A 23,601-nucleotide genomic window follows, 5' to 3' on the forward strand; every position below is an offset into this window, starting at 1 on the left:
GGTATATTTGCCAGAAAAAAAGTAAATAACAGGTTATGAGTTTCGTTTATTACTTTTTTTTTGCAAAGTTGTTTTGTAATGCTTTTTTTGTAATTGCGGTTTGATGTAATGGATGGGTTGGGATCTTTTTAATTGAAACTCGTCGATAATGCTGCTATGTAATATCTATTTTAGTGCGTAATACTCAATTAACAAGAAACATTAATAAAATCGGAATATCGGTTAAATTTCAAAAATTGCTTCAGTAACACCACGTTTTTTCATTTCAACCATGGTGCATTTTACGCCTTCAGCTGAAGTTTCACATGGGTCATCATGTTTAATCACTACACAAAAAAGACATAAATAAATAATTTTAAATAACAGAATTAATTATTTATTAATTACCGCCGCAAATATCTCCTACTTCTACTATGTTATTGTATATTCCGGCATCAATTGCTTTTAAACTTGAGAAGAATTCCAGAATTTTATCTTTATCAAAGGAGCCTTTATCATTCATCTAAAAAAATGGGAAGAGGCAATAAAAAATTGATTTAAATAATTATTGATTTCATACAAATCCAAAATGAGTGTTGATACAATGAATTACACATTTTCCATCGTGCTCCGTTGGAATTTTTTTTTGAGTTAATTCTTCCATTGCCGCTGAAATAAATTATAAAAAAGGTGATATAACAGAGTCGAAATGGTCACTTTTTACTTAGCTACACCGTTGAATAGGATTTTTAAATCTGCATCCTATACTTAAAGCGACAAAACCTCAATCACACAAAAAAGAGCCACAACCAATAAATATAGAGTTAAGTGAACTGGGAAACATTAAAGCTAAATGAGTAAAGAACGGAACACTCTTCATGAGATGTATAAAGGGAAAATCGATCCAGAAGAATGGAAAATAAGGTTCATGTCATCAATCCATAAAAAAAGGGATCCTTCAAGAAATTAATTGTACCTATAAAATTATCGATGAAAATTGCAACATAGAAAATTTTATCAAAACTTCAAATATTGTTTTCTCAAAAACTAAAAGTTATTTTTCAAAACGGGTGGGTTCATTGGAAAGAGGACACTTTTATTAACACTTTGGAAAATTTTCATACTCATATTCCAAGAAATGGATTTTATACGAATTTTTAAAACTTAATCGGCGAAAATTGTAAAATTCGAAAAAACAGTCGATCATTTCAAAAATTTATTTCTCAAAAACTAAAAGCGATTTTTCAAAACGGCTTGTTGCATTAAAAAGAGGATACTCTAATTAATAATTGGTGATATTTCCACAAAGATCCTTCAAGAAATTAATTTTATAGCGAATTTTGAAAATTATCGATGAAAATTGCAACATCGGAAATTTTATCAAAACTTCAAATATTGTTTTCTCAAAAACTAAAAGTTATTTTTCAAAACGGATTGGTTCATTGGAAAGAGGACACTTTTAATAACACTTTGAGTAATTTTCAAACTCATATTCCAAGAAATGGATTTTATACGAATTTTTAAAACTTAATCGGCGAAAATTGCAAAATTTGAAAAAATTGTCGATCATTTCAAAAATTTTTTTCTCAAAAACTGAAAGCGATTTTTCAGAACGGCTTTTTGCATTAAAGAGAGGATACTTTAATTAATAATTGGTGAAATTTCCACAAAGATCTTTCAAAAAATTAATTTTATAGCGAATTTTGAAAATTATCGATGAAAATTGCAACATCGAAAATTTTATCAAAACTTCAAATATTGTTTTCTCAAAAACTAAAAGTTATTTTTCAAAACGGGTTGGTTCATTGGAAAGAGAACACTTTTATTAACACTTTGAGAAATTTTTATACTCCTATTCCAAGAAGTGATATTTCCACAAGGTGATATTTCCACAAGAATCCTTCAAGAAATTAATTTTATAGCGAATTTTGAAAATTATCGATGAAAATTGCAACATCGAAAATTTTATCGAAACTTCAAATATTGTTTTTTCAAAAACTAAAAGTTATTTTTCAAAACGGGTTGGTTCATTGGAAAGAGAACACTTTTATTAACACTTTGAGAAATTTTTATACTCCTATTCCAAGAAGTGATATTTCCACAAGGTGATATTTCCACAAGAATCCTTCAAGAAATTAATTTTATAGCGAATTTTGAAAATTATCGATGAAAATTGCAACATCGAAAATTTTATCGAAACTTCAAATATTGTTTTTTCAAAAACTAAAAGTTATTTTTCAAAACGGGTTGGTTCATTGGAAAGAGAACACTTTTATTAACACTTTGAGAAATTTTTATACTCCTATTCCAAGAAGTGGATTTTATACGAATTTTTAAAACTTAATCGGCGAAAATTGCAAAATTCGAAAAAATTTTCGATCATTTCAAAAAATTTTTTCTCAAAAACTAAAAGCGATTTTTCAAAACGGCTTGTTGCATTAAAAAGAGGATACTTTAATTAATAATTGGTGATATTTCCACAAAGATCCTTCAAAAAATTAATTTTATAGCGAATTTTGAAAATTATCGATGAAAATTGCAACATCGAAAATTTTATCAAAACTTCAAATATTGTTTTCTCAAAAACTAAAAGTTATTTTTCAAAACGGGTTGGTTCATTGGAAAAAGGACACTTTTATTAACACTTTGGGAAATTTTCATACTCATTTTCCAAGAAATGGATTTTATACGAATTTTTAAAACTTAATCGGCGAAAAATGCAAAATTAGAAAAAATTGTCGATCATTTCAAAAATTCTTTTCTCAAAAACTGAAAGCGATTTTTCAGAACGGCTTTTTGCATTAAAGAGAGGATACTTTAATTAATAATTGGTGAAATTTCCACAAAGATCCTTCAAAAAATTAATTTTATAGCGAATTTTGAAAATTATCGATGAAAATTGCAACATCGAAAATTTTATCAAAACTTCAAATATTGTTTTCTCAAAAACTAAAAGTTATTTTTCAAAACGGGTTGGTTCATTGGAAAAAGGACACTTTTATTAACACTTTGGGAAATTTTCATACTCATTTTCCAAGAAATGGATTTTATACGAATTTTTAAAACTTAATCGGCGAAAAATGCAAAATTAGAAAAAATTGTCGATCATTTCAAAAATTTATTTCTCAAAAACTAAAAGCGATTTTTCAAAACGGCTTGTTGCATTAAAAAGAGGATACTTTAATTAATAATTGGTGATATTTCCACAAAGATCCTTCAAGAAATTAATTTTATAGCGAATTTTGAAAATTATCGATGAAAATTGCAACATCGAAAATTTTATCAAAACTTCAAATATTGTTTTCTCAAAAACTAAAAGTTATTTTTCAAAACGGGTTGATTTATTGAAAAGAAGACACTTTTATTAACACTTTGGGGAAATTTTCATACTCATTTTCCAAGAAATGGATTTTATACGAATTTTTAAAACTTAATCGGCAAAAATTGCAAAATTCGAAAAAATTGTCGATCATTTCAAAAATTTATTTCTCAAGAACTGAAAATGATTTTTCAAAACAGCTTGTTGCATTAAAAAGAGGATACTTTAATTAATAATTTATGATATTTCCACAAGGATCCTTCAAGAAATTAATTTTATAGCGAATTTTGACAATTATCGATGAAAATTGTAACATCGAAAATTTTATCAAAACTTCAAATATTGTTTTCTCAAAAACTAAAAGTTATTTTTCAAAACGGGTTGGTTCATTGGAAAGAGGACACTTTTATTAACACTTTGGGAAATTTTCAAACTCATATTCCAAGAACTGGATTTTATACTAATTTTTTAAACTTAATCGGCGAAAATTGTAAAATTCGAAAAAGTTGTTTATCATTTCAAAAATTTATTTCTCAAAAACTAAAAGCGATTTTTCAAAACGGCTTGTTGCATTAAGAAGAGGATACTTTAATTAATAATCGAAAGTGATAACAGCGATAGTTCTGCTAGTAATGAATGTGATGATGAATTATAAACGAAGAGAAGCAAATTAGACGAAACTGCAACAAGAGATTTTACATATCGTATTGGGATTGTTACAATGAGGTTGCTAATGACAAACCTGATATAAATAAAGTTGTATTCAGTGAAAAAAGTCGTATTGGGGTTGAACTTGATTATTTTGGTGTCCAACTCCTAAAACGATGCAGAAAAGTCTGACCAACAAGAGGTCAGACATCTTGTACGCACGTTGATTCATCCAGTTGTGTTAATAGTTCGTTTGATCCTTTATGATCCGTTAATTATGATGTTTTTCGGTTGTTCTACAATTGTTAGTTTCAAAAAATAACAATAAAAAATGCTCTGAGGAAGGTTACAATAAATAACCGAAATATTAGCTTTTTAAAAAGTTGTTTCTTTAATTAAAACCTGAACCGGACACCCCGAATAGTCGCATTTACAACTCCTAAATGTTACTAATTCCTGTGAATGGTGGAGTATTAAAAAAAGCGTTTTACAGAAATTTGTAGTCAAAACTTGTAGTGCAGATGAAACCACAAGTTTTCTTTTGATTTTCAAAGATTAACAAACAAATTTGCCTACAATAAAGTTTAATGGTATTTGACAACCAGATTAGACTGGATGTAACCGAAATCAACGCAATAGAGAGCTTAGGATCATGCAGAATATCGAGAAAACAACGAAAAACAAACGAGAACGTGTTACAAATAGTAAATATCAAAGAAACAATTATAGAAGACATCAAGAAAAAACAGCTGAGATGGTACGACTAGGTACAACAAATGCCATGAGGAAGATTTCAATCAAGGAAGGAAGAGAGGAAGACTTGGAGGATCGATATATAAATAACTGTTTAAACAATACCATCACTTATATCCAATTTTTCAGCACAAGATAATCCTACATCAGTCATTTTAGTTTGTAAATCAGCAACATATTCTTGAAGGGTCATCTAAAATTGTAAATATAAAATTATTATTAAAAAAATGTTATAAAAAATTACCTCCCCTTTAACTGCAAAGGCGAAAACAAGAAAAATTAAAACCGATTTCATTTTAAACCAAACTTTGCACCAACTTAGAATTTTTCAATTTTTTTCCTCTTTATATACACACAATGAGTTGAGTTAATTTATTCCTAAAATATAAGCTTTGATTAATTTTCGATTAGTCCATGTATCCATCTATTAAAAATCCATTTGAAATGATTTTTTTTTTTTTGTAAATGAGTACCAAAAAGTTTGAATTGAAAAGTAATTGAGGATTACATCACAGAATCGAATTTATTTCTAAAACAGTAACATTCTAAGAAACGTTAACACATCTTTTTGTTTTACATCTATTAATAATAACGATTTTTTTTAATTCTACATTAAATTAGATGTATTCGTAAAATAAAATCCAATAGGTAACGTTTAAAACCGTAAAAAGAAACGGGAAAAAACCCCTCGAAAATTTATCGATATTAATCGCTCGTCTTCTCGCTTTTTGAGCCGGTGTTAAAGGTGGTGGTTTTTTCGGAGCTGAAGATAATAAAAATGAATTTTCGCGTGGTTCTGAAACCGGTTCGGTTTTCGGCGGTGGTTGTGGTTTTTGCCCGGTGTTATCGCCAAGAACTATATTTACCAAGCAATATTCCATCAAAGCCATAAACACAAAACTAAAATTCAAAAAAAAAATTAATCCAATTTTGTTACATTTAATTCATTTTAATCATACATCGTACAAACGGACATAAAAGCATCAACAGCTTTTAAATAAGAAACGGGGGGAAGAGCAGCTTGACTTTTAGCGTGTTGAGTTGATAAAGTGAGAAGTGAGGTTACCCCTAAAGTTACACGAGCTGGTGCCGCTTCGGGTTGTATCCAAAACGATATCCACTTGAAATAAAAATTGATTAAAAAATTGGAATTACATCAATTAATTCATCTTACAGACATGATTACAATTAAACATGTTGGGACGTAAGTGTGGAATAAATAATAACCTAAGCGGCGTTTTAGCAAAAAGACGACTTCTAAGCAAGTAAAGTTTCCTTAAAAATTAATTTAAATCATTTATTTTTTGGATTAAATTGTTTTTATTGGGTTACCTGTTGAATAAACTTGAGTACAATCTGCGGTGTAATTCTTTTCGAGTGCCAACTGAGGTAATTCAATATTCTCATCAACTACAAGTGGAACATCTGGATCCCATTGAAATATCATGTCGTCTGTTGTGTGTGATACTAAAAGATAAAAAAATTATATTTAAAATTAATATTTGTAGTGCAAAATACAAAAAACTAGAATCAACGTGGATTGGTGCATAATTAAACCCAGTAAGATCTATCTTTATGTCATATTGGGGTGCCACATCTCCAAAAACCGCATCATAACTTATATTCATAGCTGATGCTAAAGATAGAAGCATTGAGCGATCATCTCATCAAATTGAAAACTCGATTACCGCAAGATACTCAACTAATGAAGACATCTAACTATGTATTAGAACCCAGTTCCAATAACATCTCAGTTAGAACTTCAGAATAACCAACCCTATCAGCAGAACATGAATGATTCATTGACTAATTTAATCTGGCAATGGATGGACCAAAAAGTAAATAAACTTTGATGGATCACAACATATAGAAACTATAGATATCCAAAACGTCTTCGATTATGCAGACTTTCCAGTAGCAGCTTTAGAAATGTTACGAAAATACAGTGATACAATAAAGTCTGCATACACCCCAGAAAATGATAATATCTCACCTCCTGAAATGTAATTCAATAAATTTTTCAAACGAAGGATGTTAGAAGTCTATATTATTTTAATACAAAGTCGAAACAGTTCGAAGTGAAGGCTATAGCAGTAGATTTAGTCGCATTTAGTCTCTCAAGACTAGTCTAGGTCTTGTGTTAGCTCTAGTGACAGTGCTAATGCAAAACTAGGTGAACTTGGACTTGCTATAAACTAGTCCCTATTCATTTAGACAAGTTTTTAATGACTACCAACTAATTTTTAGTCATTTTGAGCAACATGGATTGTCTAAAAACTAGTTGTTAATCATTTAGATAAGTATAAAATTATGCTCAACCAGTTTTCAATGATTTGGAATAACATGAGACGGCTATCAACTTATTTCCAATCATTTTGAATAATTTTGCTACCTTATAAACCAATTTTAGACAGTGTTGGTGCAGTTTTCAGTTATTCTGGGCAACCTGGACTTGCTATAAACTAGTCCTTATACATTTAGACAAGTTTTTAATGACTATCAGCTAACTTTTAGTCATTTTGAGCAACATGGATGGTCTAAAAACTAGTTGTTAATTATTTAGACAAGTATAAAATTATGCTCAACCAATTTTCAATGATTTTAAATAACATGAGATAGCTATGAACCTATTTCGAAATATTTTGCTACCTTATAAAGCAATTTTGGACAAAGTTGGTGCAGTTTTCAGTTATTCTAGGCAACCTAAACTTGCTATAAACTAGTCCTTATACATTTAAACAAGTTTTTAATGAATATCAACTAGTTTTCAGTCATTTTGAGCAACATGGATTGTCCAAAAACTAGTTGTTAATCATTTAGACAAGTATAAAATTATGCTCAACCAATTTTCAATGATTTTAAATAACATGAGATAGCTATGAACCTATTTCGAAATATTTTGCTACCTTATAAAGCAATTTTGGACAAAGTTGGTGCAGTTTTCAGTTATTCTAGGCAACCTAAACTTGCTATAAACTAGTCCTTATACATTTAAACAAGTTTTTAATGAATATCAACTAGTTTTCAGTCATTTTGAGCAACATGGATTGTCCAAAAACTAGTTGTTAATCATTTAGACAAGTATAAAATTATGCTCAACCAATTTTCAATGATTTTAAATAACATGAGATAGCTATGAACCTATTTCGAAATATTTTGCTACCTTATAAAGCAATTTTGGACAAAGTTGGTGCAGTTTTCAGTTATTCTAGGCAACCTAAACTTGCTATAAACTAGTCCTTATACATTTAAACAAGTTTTTAATGAATATCAACTAGTTTTCAGTCATTTTGAGCAACATGGATTGTCCAAAAACTAGTTGTTAATCATTTAGACAAGTATAAAATTATGCTCAACCAATTTTCAATGATTTTGAATAACATGAGATAGCTATGAACCTATTTCGAAATATTTTGCTACCTTATAAAGCAATTTTGGACAAAGTTGGTGCAATTTTCAGTTATTCTAGGCAACCTAAACTTGCTATAAACTAGTCCTTATACATTTAAACAAGTTTTTAATGACTATCAACTAGTTTTCAGTCATTTTGAGCAACATGGATTGTTTAAAAACTAGTTGTTAATCATTTAGACAAGTATAAAATTATACTCAACCAGTTCTGAATAATTTTGAATAACACGAGACGGCTATCAACTTATTTCCAATCATTTTGAAAAATATTGCTACCTTATAAACCAATTTTAGACAATGTTGGTACAGTTTTCGGTCATTCTGAGCAACGTGGACTTGCTATAAACTAGTTCTTACACATTTAGACAAGTTTCTAATGACTATCAATTAGTTTTCAGTCATTTTGAGTTGTTAATCATTTAGACAAGTATAAAATTCTGCTCAACCAATTTTCAATGATTTTGAATAACATGAGATAGTTATGACCCTATTTTGAAATATTTTGCCACCTTATAAAGCAATTTTGGACAATGTTGGTGCAGTTTTCAGTTATTTTGGGCAACCTAAACTTGCTATAAACTAGTCCTTATGCATTTAAACAAGTTTTCAATGACTATCAACTAATTTTTAGTCATTTTGAGCAATATGGATTGTCTAAAAACTAGTTGTTAATCATTTAGACAAGTATAAAATTATGTTCAACCAGTTTTCAATGATTTGGAATAACATAAGATGGCTATCAACTTATTTCCAATCATTTTGAACAATGTTGCTACCTTACAAACCAATTTTAGGCAATGTTGGCGCAGTTTTCAGTCATTCTGAGCAACCTGGACTTGCTATAAACTTGTCCTTATACATTTTACAACCTAAACTTGGTATAAACTAGTCCTTATACATTTAGACAAATTTTTGTTGACTAGTTGATAGTCATTAAATTGTAAAATATGGAAATAATATAGACTTCTTACATGTTTTGTTAAAAAATTTCATTGAATTACATTTCGGGAGCTGAGATATTATCATTTTCCGGGCTGTATGTAGACTTTATTGTATCACTGTAGATAAGCTGAAGTTGATTTAAAGCTCAATATCACTGCAGATTCACTTCAAGTCAAACTAGTTGTTCATTTTTGATAAGTCCAAGTATGTATCTGGTAACATTATGAAAAACAATTCGTTTACAACTTTCTAAATACCTATACAATGTGAGTTTAACACCTTGGTACCTAATCTCTTGGAAAAAGTTCGTGAAACCTGTGTATTCGAATCATTTGAGCCAAAATGGCGGTTTGACAGCTTGTCAGTGCATGTCACCACTTATTTAGAAAAAGTTGCACGTGTAATAATGCCGTTTTGTTGCATTTGGAGTTGTAAAAATAGTAAGAAGGGCTTTCGACTCTTCAGAGTTCTACAAAAAAAAAAAAGAAAAGAAATTTGGCGTAATTTGATAATCTAGGGACTTTATTCCTATTCATTACTTACTGCCATCTATTATCAAAACTGTGTAATACAAATTGACGTTTAGATGAAATATCATTTTTTGGGTATTACTAAATATTAAGTATACTTTCACGTTATGATAATTGAATGTTTTGAATGATTTGAACCTTAAACTTTCCAATTGAAACATTATTTCAAAGCTTAAAACTATCAATTACAAATCTGTAAGTAATACAAACCTAAAGCAATTCTTTTAAAATGTTTTTTAGCTAATTTAATTAATTTAACTATTTAAATCAAATATTAGTGTGTATTTATACTAATATTTATAGTATTTAATTAATTAATTTCAATAGTATATTAACACCAAAGAAATTTGATGGTTAAGTGCTGCCATCTATTATTACAAATACGCATTATTCTTTGACGTTTACATGAAATATAGAATTTGTGATATATCAATAAACTTCGAGTACATTTTCGTCTTATAATAAATAATGAAGGTTTGATACGCATCAAACAACATCACTTTGGACCATAAATTGGACGCGATGAATATTTCAGGTTAAGAAAAAGGGTTTCATAAAATTGACTAAATTTGATGTTATTTGATTGAAATTAACTTTTTTAGGTAAATGGAAGATTAAAACATGTTTAGGATAACGTTTAAAACTGTATTGTTTTGGTTTGAATCGAAATTTGAGTAAAAATTTGTCCCCACAAAATCATAACCTCAAAAACTTAATCCTCGATATTACACTGTACAGATTTAAAAAAAAGTTTACTTACAACTTTCCATTTGAAGTTTACACTCTTGAGTATCATGAGGATAAATTGCAAAGTTCATAGCGCAAGATAATCTTAAAGTTAATCTAAAAAGTGATATTTTTATCAAAAATTTAGAATTGTCTTATTAAATTAGAATTACTTGACCATATAAAGAATTGTTTTATCCTTATAAAGCCACATGTAATGATTGGGGATAGTCATTGTTTGAAATGTAACTGATTTAGCGTTTTTAAAGAACGAATCTGGTCGCCACATATTTTTTAACCAATCAACTTCTAATAAACGATATTCAGAGGTCATATTTTCAGGTAAACGCAATCGGTGATCTTTCCAAGTTTGTGCAAAAAATATATCAGCTGCATAAGTCTAAATAAAAGCGATTAATATGTTAAATTAACTTCAAAATAACGAATACCATTGAAGTTTCATCAATACTATCTAAACCCATAACAGTAACATGAAAATAAACAATCGTCGGATTTCCGTCTTTTTTTGGTGGCCTCATTTTATCGTATTTACTACCATCATCAGGTAAAATGTCCTCAAAAGCTAAACCAGTTCTGAAATGGAAAAAACGTTTAAATTAATGATAAAGAAAAAGAATGGTTTGAGAATTACCGAAAGGGTGGTTTGTTTTGTGTTAAAATGGGACATTGAAAGCTTTCGAGTAAACGTTCAGCGCTGGAAATTAAAAAAACACAATAAAAAAATTAATAATGTAATAAAGTCAATAATTAACTTAATAAAATATTTTTTTTAGAATTAGATTCGAATTTACGTAATATGATTTAAAATGATTAAGCAATTTGGCGGCCCTGAATTTGTAGCAGAAAACATATTAATAAAGGGAAAAATAAAAAAACACCAAGACAAACACATTACAGCATTTAATTAGTTTTTACGCAAAAAAAAGATCTGACTCATAGTTTCCTTTTTAGCGAAACGGAAAGGAAAAAACAACTTTTAGGTACTCACTGGGAATCTGCCTTTGTATTTCTCGGTAAGAAAATAAATATGGATGTAATTATAATGAAAAGAACTAAATTACTAAATTTCGATATTACACACCGACACATTTATTTTAATTAATTAATTAATTTTAATAAAAAAGTAGCATTTTTTTTAGAATCTTGAACTTTCTTTTGTATTTGTTTATTAAAAATTTATGTAGTTGATAACCCATGAATGAATTAAGGGCAACTGAAGATGAATATATCGAAGATGCCTTCTTATGCATTTTTGCAGGCTCCCACCCTTTTTTACAACGATGAAAGGGTGCACTCGACAAATCCGTAGTAAGCGTTCCCTTCCTCCAATCAAACCGCCCTTGTTTCCTATAAGAGTCGCTTTCAACATCCCAAGTGTTTCCGGCTATTACTCTCTTTTACTGAGACATAGATTTTTAACATTTGTTGAAAAAAAATATATATAAAAATAATTCATTAAAGAATTGAACTAATTAATTTCATATATATTATTGTAATACAAAATAAAGTTGTAAGTAAACTTAGTAATTATAATTATTGATACAAATTTTTTTTTTTTAATGTTTTCTGATTGAAACAATTTGAATTGGTTTTTTTTTTAATTCTAGTCAACTCATTAACAATCGAGCGACCTACTCAATTCTTGCTGACTGCAAAATCGTGCTCGAGTACACTATAACAGCTAAAGTATTTGCCCCCCGTTTATAGGACAATCGATTTTCTTCAAAATCCCCACACAAAGCAAGCCTTTAGCTGATTATTAAACCCACCAAAAATTAATTCCCACAAAGCGTTGACCTTAAAACGTTTGTAAAAAAGATTTAATTTGATTAAATCATTTTATAATCATATTATTTAAAAGATTCTTGAATGACATTTGAAATATAAGGCGGTATCTGTTATTAAAAGTGTTAACTAGTTTTATTATGTCATGTAGAAATCTGTAATTTTTTGAATTGCTAAAATACATACAGTGTGCAGCAAAATTATGGAATAAATATAATAAATTTTCTTTTTTTAAGAACACATTTTGAACCTATATTCACTTCGTGATAGTCATTTGCTTTTAAATTATGACGTCATTAACAAAAAAACACTTTTAAATTCGGTAATAAAAAAAAATGTTGATGTCATAACTTAAATAAAATAATTTTATTATAAATACTTAATCAAATAGATTTCTTTTGACGTTTTTTGCAAAATAACGTTTATAAGTGTTTTACTAATTTTGCCGCACCCTGTATATTAAATTGAATTGTCACTGTCACCTTTCATTTCTTAAAAAGTAAATTATTTTTGAAATAAGGTACGTTGGATGTCAAATTGGAGCTCTTTTTACGTAGATTAAGAAACAATTGTAATTTAATTACAAAATAAACCAATCCAACTGTCACTTGTCATTTCTTAAAAATTTAATTTGTTTCAAAATATGGGTTGTTGGGTATCAAATGGAAGCCCTCTTTGCGCGGATTAAGAATTTATTGCAAAGCAACCGCAAATCAAATCAATTCAGCTGTCAACTGTCATTTCTTAAAAATTAAATGTGTTTCAAAATATGGGTTGTTGAGTATCAAATTGAAGCCCTCTTTGTGTAGATTAAGAAACGACACAATGCATTACAATGCAACCTCAAAGTAAACCCATTCAGCTGTCAACTGTCATTTTAAAATTACTTCAAAAATAAATTTGTTTCAAAACATGGGTTGTTGGGTATCAAATTGAAGCCCTTTTTACGTAGATTAAGAAATAATTGCAATTCAACCCCAAAACAAACCAACCCAGCTGTCAGCTGGCATTTTAAAATTTCTAAAAAAAATTAAGGTTCGTGTTAATATTTAATAATTAAATTGCTATCTTCATTGTTGCTAACTTCGGGTTTAACGTTTTTTTATTCAAACTTTTTTGTTCTTTGAGATAAGTGCGTCATGTTTGGACTCATTTTAAAGGTTTTTTAATAAAAAATACATCATGAAAGAACACCATGAAGTTGTCCATTTGTCTATTATATGACAACTAACTTCAGATTTTAAATGTCAACCTCAATTTTGACATATTTGTAATCGTTATTAAAAATCCTTTTCCGTCGACCATGTATTTATATGATTTATAAATGTATACAAAATCATTCATTAATGACACCAATTAATAAACGATTTTAATATAAAAATTACACAAATTTAACCTCACTTTTAATGTGTCAAAAGTCAACTTATTATTGTAGTCTTACCGAATAGATATAATGGTCGGTTGGGTCGGTATTACAGATTTCATTCGAGAATATTTACTAAATTGACTACTATATTAGTTCGGTCGGACTTTCTTAAAGTTTGGGTGATTTTTCAACGATGTATTTTCTCTATTTTGTTGAAAAGACAGTCAACGGAAAAATATTGTAACTAACTCGTATATTAAACTGCGATTAATTATCTCAATAATTAATCGCCTTCATTAATACGCTTGTTGGTTAAATAACTATTAAAATGAGCCCAAACATGATACATACGTTTAACCCTAGAAAGATAACCTACGTCGATTCGACGTGTTCGACTGGTTATTTTTAACGTACTATAAAATATGGTTATCTTTCTAGGGTTAATTTCAATATTACTTGAGATGTTCAACTTCCGATTTGAAATGTCAATGTCAAGCAAGATAAGTCCTCGCTTATAATTTCATTAATTTACCCATTTTGAATTAAATACAACCTTTAAATCCAATTAAATATGTTTTTCATTAAACAAAACGTCAATTTTGACAAGCAACTGCAATATTTGGATCTTAATCACCATGGTAACCGAGTCATGTTGGATAACCTTAAAATAATAAAATTTTATTTCGATTTTTTTATCAATTCGAACCTAATTTGTATTAATTTTTAAACACTTCGAATTCTTTACGATTATCTTGCATTCATAACAAATTCGTTAATTGTAATTAATGTAAATCGATTCTAATTAAGAGAAATAAATTTTTTGATTTAATCCACTTACCTTGTTTATAATTCCCTAGATAAACCAATTTTGAATTAAATACAGCCTTTTAAACCAATTAAATAAGACTTTTTCCTTAAATAAACTTAAATTCAATTTCAATTTTGACAAGCCCCTTCAATATTTGGATCTTAATCACCATGGTAACCGAGTCAAGTTAGATAACCTTAAAATAATAAAATTTTATTTCGATTTTTTTATCAATTCTACCCTAATTTTTATTAATTTTAAAACAATTCGAATTCTTTACGATTATCTGGAATTCATAACAAATTCGTTAATTGTAATTAATTTAAATCGATTCTAATTACAAGAAATAAATTAAAAATATATTTTTATGATTTAATCCACTTACCTTGTTTATAATTCCCTAGATAAACCAATTTTGAGTTAAATACAGCCTTTTAAACCAATTAAATAAGACTTTTTCCTTAAATAAACTTAAATTCAATTTTGACAAGCACCTGCAATATTTGGATCTTAATCACCATGGTAACCGAGTCAAATAACCTAACAATAATAAAATTATAACCGTTAATATTTCGCTTTATATTTTAATATTTTTTTTTGTCATTATCTTCTTTTTTTAATATTTTTGTGTATTGCTTCTTAAGTGAAATACACTGTATAAATAAAAACATAGAAATGTCAATTCTTCCAATGACGTCACAGCAAGGCCTTTGCGGGGGATACGTTCATAAGTACGACCTTGCTCAGCTGTCAACTGTCATTTTAAAATTTCTTAAAAGTTAAATTTATTTCAAAACACGGGTTGTTGGGTATCAAATTGAAGCTAAACACAAACTTGAAGGAATACTTCATCTGCTGTACCAAAATTATGTGCATTTTTGAAAACAAACTAATTTAATTGTATTAATTCAAAACATTTCTTAATCTGAGTACATTCCCTTAGAAGTTAGTTGGTTAAGCCTTGTCTTTGTAGTTAATGAAAAAGAACTTTTGGGAGTATTAACAAAAATAGAAAACTTATTACAATTTTTTTTATTATTTCAATTTATGTCAAATAATAATAATTAAATTCAAGCGACCGCAACAGCTGGAGGTGGCAGATCGGGTTTGATTGGTCTGATATCGCTCGATGGATTAAGAGGTAAAGGCTCATCTTTTGGTTCAACAACGGAAACGTTATCAGGTAACGGCCGTTTCGGTCCAGTTTTGCCATTAGGATCCCATGGAAGCATAATTTTCACCTAAACAATAATAATGATTAAAAAATCACAAATAGAAACAACTCATGTTTACCTTGATTCCTAAAACACCTTGTCTTAAGAGGACATGGCGAGTTGCAGTATCCACATAATCATTACATGGATCTCCAGAATGTATCATGAGGCCATCGACGAATTTCATTGATTTTGCTCTTTGTCCTCGGAGTTTTCCGCTAACAACAACTTCGCAACCTAAAATGATATCAGATTTAGGTTAAATTTGTGATAAAGTTAACTTAGATTACTAACCTGAAATAACTTTAATTAATCTAATTATATTAGATGATTTAAATAAAGACAAAAATTAAAATTTTATATGAATTTATTTAAAAATCGATTAATACTTAAAAATAAAAAAATCTATAACTTAAATCGAGTTTTACAATCCTCGTTCAAAGGGTTTCCCTCAAGATAATTAACTACATTCGGCACTTTATCAAAAATCTTTTCAGGTAGACAATTTAATTGATTAAAATTTAATTTTAACCAATCGATTTGTTCGATGTTATCCAAGAAATCATCGGGGATGACGCGAATTTCATTTTTATTCAAAAACAACCACCCCAAAGCAGATATTCCCTCCAAACTTTTCGGATCAACATCCGAAATGAGGTTATTATTCAAAAAAATATTGGTCATCACTTTTCTACCGGCGATCTGATGCGTTCCGTGAACATTTTGGAACGCCCGCCTCGGAATCCGCTTGATTTCGTTCTCCTGAAACGATAACGTGTTGACGTTTGGCGTTTGAAGAAACCAATCCTCATTCCAAGTTTGAATTCGATTCCTATCAAAATTAACAACCTCCAAGTTGGGCAAACGATCAAGAGCACCCCTCTCAATCCGAACTATATCGTTATTCGACAAATTCAATTCGGTAATCATCAAATCGTTGAAGACTCCTTCGCGTATTTCCCGGATCTTGTTATCTTTCAATCGTAACAATTTCAAAAGTGGCAAATTCGAAAACGATCCTCGCTCAACACTCGCAACTTGACTTCCGTCCAAAACGAAATCAACGAGATATTGAAGATCCCTAACGGCGTCCTTGTACAAAACGGGAACTGTTTGATTGATGATTTGAACGTAAGACACTTTTTCCAACGTTCCGATTGGTTCCAAACAACCGGAAATACGATCGACGCCTCGTACCCCAACAACCGTTACCGAAACGTTATTAAACGAATGTTGTAAACAACCGGAAGCTTGCGCCCCTAATATTAACGAAGAAAAAACGAGAAAATTACGAAAAATCGGCGTCATTTTTCGAGCCAAAAACCGAAACGTACTGAACATGAATGAAGAATTATTTTTTTCGCCCGCTACGATTCCGTTATCTTTTAGTTTGGTCACATCGTTTTTAGATAAGAGGTTGACCTTTGGAGATAGGACCGAGTGAAAAATAACAAAGAGGTTCTTCACAACAGTTCATTCTTGGAAACGTTCCTTTTCGATGTCATTTTTAATTATAATCTATTTTTTAATTCGGGGAAGTAAAATGAAAAGACACGTGTAATTTTTTCAAAACTATTTTTTGGCGGGAGTTTTAAAAAACCGAAAAGAGAGGATTTTAATTAAACTGTAGTTACAAATTTAATTACTTATTTGTTTAAACGTAATTAAAACCACTTACTTTGTCCCACATAAAATGTAACATGTCAATATAATTTGACATTACACTAAAACTTCGATGTAAACTCCGTTGTAGCTCAATAAAAATATACAATATTCTAGCGCTGAATGACAAATAAAACTGGACTAATACTAGAACTAACACTAGACCTAGAACTAGAAACATTCCGTTTAGCTGTACTTCTCTTAAGACGGCTAAACCTGAATGTTTCTACTTCTAGGTCTAATGTTAGTTCTAGTGACAGTGATAAGGGATAACTACTGGTGCTCGAAGGATAACTACTGTTGACAGAACACTAGATACTGTTGGCAGAAGACAATACTACTGAAAGGGGACAAGACATTGCTGGTAAAAGATTAGAAGCTGGCAGAGAGTTAGATACCGCTCGTAGAGGACTGGATACTGCCGGCAGCGAACTAAATACAGCTAATAGAGAGATAGCTACTGTTGCATATTTTTATTGAACTAAAACTAGAACTAACACAAGAACTAGAACTAGAATCATTCGGGTTTAGCCGTCTTGAGAGACGTGCGGCTAAATCCGAATATTTCTAGTTCTCGGTCTAGTGTTAGTTCTAGTGGCAATGGTTTTTGGCACTAATTTTTTGATTCTGTTCAAAAAGTGCTATTTTTTTCTGATTGAAACCAACTATTAAACAATTCATTTCTGTTCAAAGAGAGCTATATTTCATATTAAAGTCGCTTAGGAAAATAAGTTCTGTTTAAAAAAGGATTCCTTGATTTCTATGCAGCATTCATTACGTATTTTGCATTCAAGTCTTTGATTATATATAATATGGATTGAGCTAACTGAATATATCTACTAACAAAAATGTGGCTCAAGGTGAATAGACGCAGATGGAAAACGATAATGTGAAAGTGTAACAAAGATAGATATATTATATGTCAGTACGCTTCTATATCTATCTCACTTCTATCAGTACACCCATTATATGGCAGTACGCTTCTATGTCTATCTCGGTTCGATCACCTTGCGCAAGCTATCTCTCTCGTTGGCTCAATCCATATTATATATAATCAAAGATGGAAACTAATACTCATAAAAAACCTCTGAAATTTAAACATTGATTATGGAACTGGATTAGGTATTTGTAAAATAAATATACAGGTGTATCTGAATGACTGCAACAAACTTCAAGGGGTGATTCCTTAGTGAATTTTAAGGGTACTTTGATATATGAACCATGGGCGACTTCGGCCCCCCTAAGGAGCTACGCCCCTCTAAAAATGGCGGAAAATTTTGGTTTAATTTCTTCTTCTCAAAAACCATAAACACTAGGAAAATGAAATTTGGGGAATATGTTTAACTCATAATAGGGCACGTTTTGACCCTATTTGCACTTTCAATCTACCCTTCTAAACTACTAAACGAAACCACCCCCTTTACATTTTTGCTAAAATTTTTTTTTATGCAGATGATAAATACATAGAAAAATTTTACATAGGTAGATGAAAGTATCCTAAAACTTTTTTGTCTCTCTAAAATTTTTCCAAAAACGACTAATTTTTGAGAAAAAAAATAATAAAGCAAACACAGCCCGTTAAACAACGGGGTTGTCGATCAAAAATAGGAATGAATTATTAATGAAAAAATCTTAGTAGGCTTTGCAATCTTTGTCAGAAATATTTTTGACGTTTAAATGTCAGTTTTTTCTTACTATTATTATTGTTTTTCAAATTAATTGTTAAATAAAGTTCTATCGCATTTACGCTCGTTCACTCGACGTTTCCAAATTTTAAATAAAACAATAATAATAGTAAGAACCACTGACATTTAAACGTCAAAAATATTTATGACAAAGACTGCAAAGCCTACTAAGATTTTTTCATTAAAAATTCATTCCAACTTTCGATTAACAACCCTACAGCTTAACAGTTAGTGTTTGCTTAATTATTTTTTTTCTCAGAAATTATTACATTTCGAAGAACATCAGAGAGACAAAAAAGTTTTAGAATAGTTTTATCTATCTAACTGAAATTTTTCCAATGATAATAATGATAATATCATCTTCATAAAAAAAATCTAGGTATAAATTGAATGGGGGTGGCTACATTTAGTAGTTTAGAAGGGTAGGTTGAAAGTACAAATAGGGTTAAAACGTGCCCTATTATGAGTTAAACATATTCCCCAAATATCATTTTCCTAGCGTTTATGGTTTTTGAGAAAAAAAAATTAAACCAAAATTTTCCGCCGTTTTTGGAGGAGTGTAGCTTCTTAGGGTAGCCGAAGTCGCCCATGGTTCATATATCAAAGTAAAATTCACTAAACAATCACCCTTGAAGTTTGTTGCAGTCATTCAGATACACCCTGTAGGTATATGTATCTTATTCTATTGTAGCAGAAACTGTCAAAAAGTTGCGCCATTAGTGGATGCATACAAAGGTATGGAAGTTTCTACCGATTTCCAAACCCACAAATGTATCCAGAAATATATCAAAGATGGGTTTTATGTTGTGTGCGAGAAGACCTGCTTCAGCGTGAATAGTTGAGGGTTTATAATAATTTTCGAGTTTGTGATAAGCCTTTTCGACGAGAGGATGTTGGACGTAACAACAAATTGTTGAAAGGAGTAGTACCATCATTAAATTTGCCAGTATGTGTATAAAATTGTCAAAATGTTGTTAGGACTGAGGCATATTTTTTTTCACATATAGGATATCAGTACTTCAAGTGCTTCGAATAACACGCCCAGACTTCAGGTTGCTTCAACATCCACCAGTGCAATCTCATTGGAGACTCAAGGTAAGAAATTATGTGTTTTATAAATCGTTTATTTCGAAAAGCTCCCCATTTTTTATTTTCTATATGGTTAAATTACCTATAATGGCATATAACTCTTAATAAGAGTTATTTATTAACAAACGAAACATCATTCAAAAAACGTTTAATTTCCCTTTTATTTCAAAAGAATGTAGTATAATTTGTTTAAAGTTTGATTTCATATTACAGGGAAACCCCGCTTAACGGGGAAACAGCGTTAATCGGGATCATTATTGGATATTTTTTGACAGCTAAACAAAGGGAGAGTTTATTGGTGGAAGTTGGTGTCCAGAAACAAAACGACTTATCACCAAAAGCCCAACATTTATACAGGAAAGCAATGATGTATAAGAGGAAATTCCAGAGTCAGTGTATAACATGCCAAAGAAATAAAAGAAAATTATTACCAAAGAGACAACTTTTTAAGCAGTCAATTTCAAGTTTAGACAGACTAAAACAATCCTTTTTTTAGCCAATATGACAACGAAGAAAGAAGGTTGCAGGGGAGGCGTTATACACTTGATGACAAAATATTGGCATTACATTTAATGCTACAAAATGGAAAGGGTGAGGAATTAGCTGTGAGGAATAAACAGATTAACACCGTATTTTTAACATCTTTTAACAAAGTTATTTTGACTCTCAAATGTGTTGCAACCTATCAGAATTTAATTAAATTTACCACTTTTACGCGGTAATATTTCACCTTATACCGAAGGAGTTAAATCACTTCGTAAAATTTTTAACAGTGTATCATTAATCATTACCATTACACATTGTTTATAGTTATTGTTCTTTTATATTAAAATAAGACTTTATGTTTATGATTATAATTTCAATAAAAAGATTATTAAAATCCACAAATGTCTTTTATTTTTTTATTTAATTCCACACAAAAAAATTAGAAAATTTATTAATTTAAGATTTATCACGTTAGCCGCTATTTAATATTAGTAATGGGCCGAGCCGTTCGGAGCGCTGGTGCCGTGTACAAAAATTTTACGTAAATGTCACATCTATATAAGTTATCTATGGTTAAGCGGGAAATTCAAAACTATGTCGTTCTGTTGATAAAATTACGCCAAATTTCCTTTCATTTTTTTCTCGTGGTACAGTCGAAAGCCCTTTTTACTGCTATTTTTGCAACTCCAAATGCAACAAAACGGCATTATTATTACACGTGCACTTTTTCCAAATAAGTAGTGACATGCACTGACAAGCTGTCAAACCGCCATTTTGGCTTGAAACACAGGATTCATGAACCGCGGTGTTTTAGAAAATACGAAAAGATCGCTCCATCTATCGTAAAAAGAAATTGCGAAATTGTGTTTTCTGTTGGTTTCCTCATATGATTCCACTTTATTTGTCAGAAAATATACAAGGAATGACCCTCTTTGTATCAACTTCAAAGCTACATGCAAGCATAGATGTAAAAACACAAAGTCAAAATTCAATTGTCGTTCAATAACCATGGAGGATGTAATCAAGAACAGAAAACGTCTGTGTAATAAGGACAGAAAGCAAGACATCTTTTTAGCAAACCTTTTGGGAAATCTAGTAGGAAAAATAGTAGGTACTATTTATCTACCTACGATGTAATAAAATTTCAAGACATGAAGATGCAAAGAGTTTGTAGGTCCCTTTTTATTGAAGTTTTCAATGTTTCAAGAAAAAGCTCCAAAATTTGAATGAAATTTTAGTGATAAGAAGTCAAATAAAACAAAGGATAAGATAAGAACAGTCTCAGAAAGTTTTTGAACTTGACGCATGAACTTTTGACGCATATATTTCGAACTTGCATTCTTTGGAAAAATAAAATAAAACTTGAAAAAAAACAGCAATTAATGGTGGAGGAAAAGATTCACTCTATGGACTCTCCAGGATGTGCCTGACAGTATAAATTTGTGTTTTGATATGGAAAAAGTGTAACCATTATCAAAAACTCCTACAATTGGAGAAGTTGTAGGATTCAAAAAATCCTACATTCTTTACATTGTTAGAAACACAATCTCCCACATGGTCAGTTGAAGTAGGATCTGCATTATTCACGTATTTAAAGGACTTGGAAATATCTACCAATATAAAAACTATATGATTTTTCTGTAATGGTTGTGAGGGGAAGAACAAAAATAATCATATTGTTCATATCCTGATACATTGGCTTTTAAACAAAATGGAGTTAGCATCTTTTAAGAATATTATTTTTGATCAAGAAACTACAATCACCAATGATGATGTTGAAGATCATCAGCATGATGAATCTTGTGATTGTTTGGAGCATGATGTTGGTGTAATCAAAATATAAATAAATATTTATATGTCTGTATTTTTAACCTATTCTTTTTACTCTATGCATTCATCATCAAAAAGTGCTACATATCCAATGTTGTGTTCAAAAGGTGCTACTTATTATCATTTCAGATCAAAAGGTATTATTATTATATTAATTTAAAATATATATACCTGCATATACATTTTCTAAAATTTCTTTAGTATGGAAATAACCCCTTTTGAACAGATACCTCTCATTTATAGATGATGATTTCATTTCAATTTGCACTCTTTGTATAAATTTATAATTATTACAAAACTTTTTTAAACATTTTATTCTTGATTTAATTCCCTAATCAAATAAGCTCAATAAACAAAAAATCTCACCTTTAGCTCCAGATTCCATAATAAACCGTAAAACACCATAACAAGCTCTACGAACAGCCAAACCACCAATCAATTTGTAACGTAATGATTCTGCTTGCGCGATGGCGCAAAGTCCTCTCGTTGCGACCTTTTCCGCATACAATTCCACAGAATGTTCAAGGAAATTGAATCTTTTCTGTACGACGGAGGTTAATTCGCGTATTCTACGCCCTTTTTCACCCAAAACGTTTTGAGTACGAGTGGCCATAATGATGATTTCGGTTCGGGTTGGAGTGACCCTAACCTCAACGCCGGAATAACCATCTTCGGCGAGTTCTCTCGTTAGGAACTCGTTCAATTCAGCTTTGAAGACACCGTCTCCTACAAACTAAAAAAAAACGCTTCTTAATTTCGAAATAGAATTTCTAACCTAAAATGTAATAAGCGTGTTGTCAACACACGGAAACGGGGTTTTAATCTAAGTCATCCCGAGTGGAAATGAATATTTTGAAGGGGGTTATCGGTTGGGATCGGTTTATTAAATATTCAAGTTGGGATTTTAAACAATATTTTTGTTAGAAAAGGTTTATTTATAGGTGAAAATTTCGAAAAACTTACCTTACGTTTCTTCGACACTGAGGTTGCCATTTTGACGTTTATAGAAAAGGAAGGCAACAAATGTTTGAAGTTGGCTCGTTAGTTTTTATGTAATGTTACCAACCTAAATTTAGTAACTTTTTTATATTACCAGTTTGTATCTACAAATAAGTTATTAGTTATTAATTAAAATTATTACAACAAACAAAGTTATTAATTAAATTTATTTAACATTTATTTATTAGTCAAGAAACTTATTTTAGCTTGAAATTTATTCGTAATCATTTCCCGTCGTATTTAGCATATTTTATGAACCTGGATATCTTTAACCAAAGTATATAATCAGATTTTAAGCGTGTTAGAAGTAAATATAAAAAGATTAATGTTTTTTGATTGGTTATAAAA

At 29.9% G+C, this 23,601-nt stretch overlaps 3 protein-coding genes and 1 long non-coding RNA gene across 6 annotated transcripts; 1 reads left to right on the forward strand and 3 right to left on the reverse strand.

Moving 5' to 3' along the window:
• Nucleotides 1-146: 146 nt before the first annotated feature.
• On the reverse strand, nucleotides 147-14,782 carry LOC111415436 (ora transientless). 3 transcript variants are annotated; one of them, XM_071200691.1, is made up of 14 exons: nucleotides 14,674-14,782; nucleotides 14,319-14,484; nucleotides 10,961-11,023; nucleotides 10,758-10,902; nucleotides 10,482-10,708; nucleotides 10,343-10,425; nucleotides 6,032-6,166; nucleotides 5,874-5,974; nucleotides 5,659-5,819; nucleotides 4,944-5,599; nucleotides 4,805-4,892; nucleotides 560-648; nucleotides 388-502; nucleotides 147-326 (listed from the first exon to the last, which is right to left on the reverse strand). In XM_071200691.1, the coding sequence occupies exons 4-10, from the start codon at nucleotides 10,845-10,847 to the stop codon at nucleotides 5,317-5,319; spliced, it is 1,080 nt and encodes a 359-aa protein (XP_071056792.1). In that variant the 5' UTR covers nucleotides 10,848-10,902; nucleotides 10,961-11,023; nucleotides 14,319-14,484; nucleotides 14,674-14,782; the 3' UTR covers nucleotides 147-326; nucleotides 388-502; nucleotides 560-648; nucleotides 4,805-4,892; nucleotides 4,944-5,316. The 3 variants fall into 3 exon arrangements, with proteins under 3 accessions (XP_071056792.1, XP_022902903.2, XP_071056791.1); XM_023047135.2 differs by lacking the exons at nucleotides 14,319-14,484; nucleotides 14,674-14,782 and adding an exon at nucleotides 11,318-11,520; XM_071200690.1 differs by lacking the exons at nucleotides 10,961-11,023; nucleotides 14,319-14,484; nucleotides 14,674-14,782 and adding an exon at nucleotides 11,318-11,521.
• LOC139432243 (uncharacterized) lies at nucleotides 9,916-11,862 on the forward strand. Its single transcript, XR_011642104.1, has 2 exons — nucleotides 9,916-10,117; nucleotides 10,185-11,862. It is a non-coding gene; the product is annotated as an uncharacterized lncRNA (long non-coding RNA).
• Nucleotides 14,783-15,305: 523 nt separating the features above from the next.
• LOC111415425 (ribosomal protein S3) lies at nucleotides 15,306-23,319 on the reverse strand. The gene is made up of 4 exons (XM_023047122.2): nucleotides 23,218-23,319; nucleotides 22,621-22,987; nucleotides 15,582-15,739; nucleotides 15,306-15,529 (listed from the first exon to the last, which is right to left on the reverse strand). The coding sequence occupies exons 1-4, from the start codon at nucleotides 23,245-23,247 to the stop codon at nucleotides 15,359-15,361; spliced, it is 726 nt and encodes a 241-aa protein (XP_022902890.1). The 5' UTR covers nucleotides 23,248-23,319; the 3' UTR covers nucleotides 15,306-15,358.
• LOC139432242 (chondroadherin-like) lies at nucleotides 15,852-22,595 on the reverse strand. Its single transcript, XM_071200692.1, has one exon. The coding sequence runs from the start codon at nucleotides 16,841-16,843 to the stop codon at nucleotides 15,908-15,910; it is 936 nt and encodes a 311-aa protein (XP_071056793.1). The 5' UTR covers nucleotides 16,844-22,595; the 3' UTR covers nucleotides 15,852-15,907.
• Nucleotides 23,320-23,601: the final 282 nt, after the last annotated feature.

This window comes from Onthophagus taurus, chromosome 11, assembly GCF_036711975.1.
Source record: "Onthophagus taurus isolate NC chromosome 11, IU_Otau_3.0, whole genome shotgun sequence".
Classification (NCBI taxonomy): domain Eukaryota; kingdom Metazoa; phylum Arthropoda; class Insecta; order Coleoptera; family Scarabaeidae; genus Onthophagus; species Onthophagus taurus.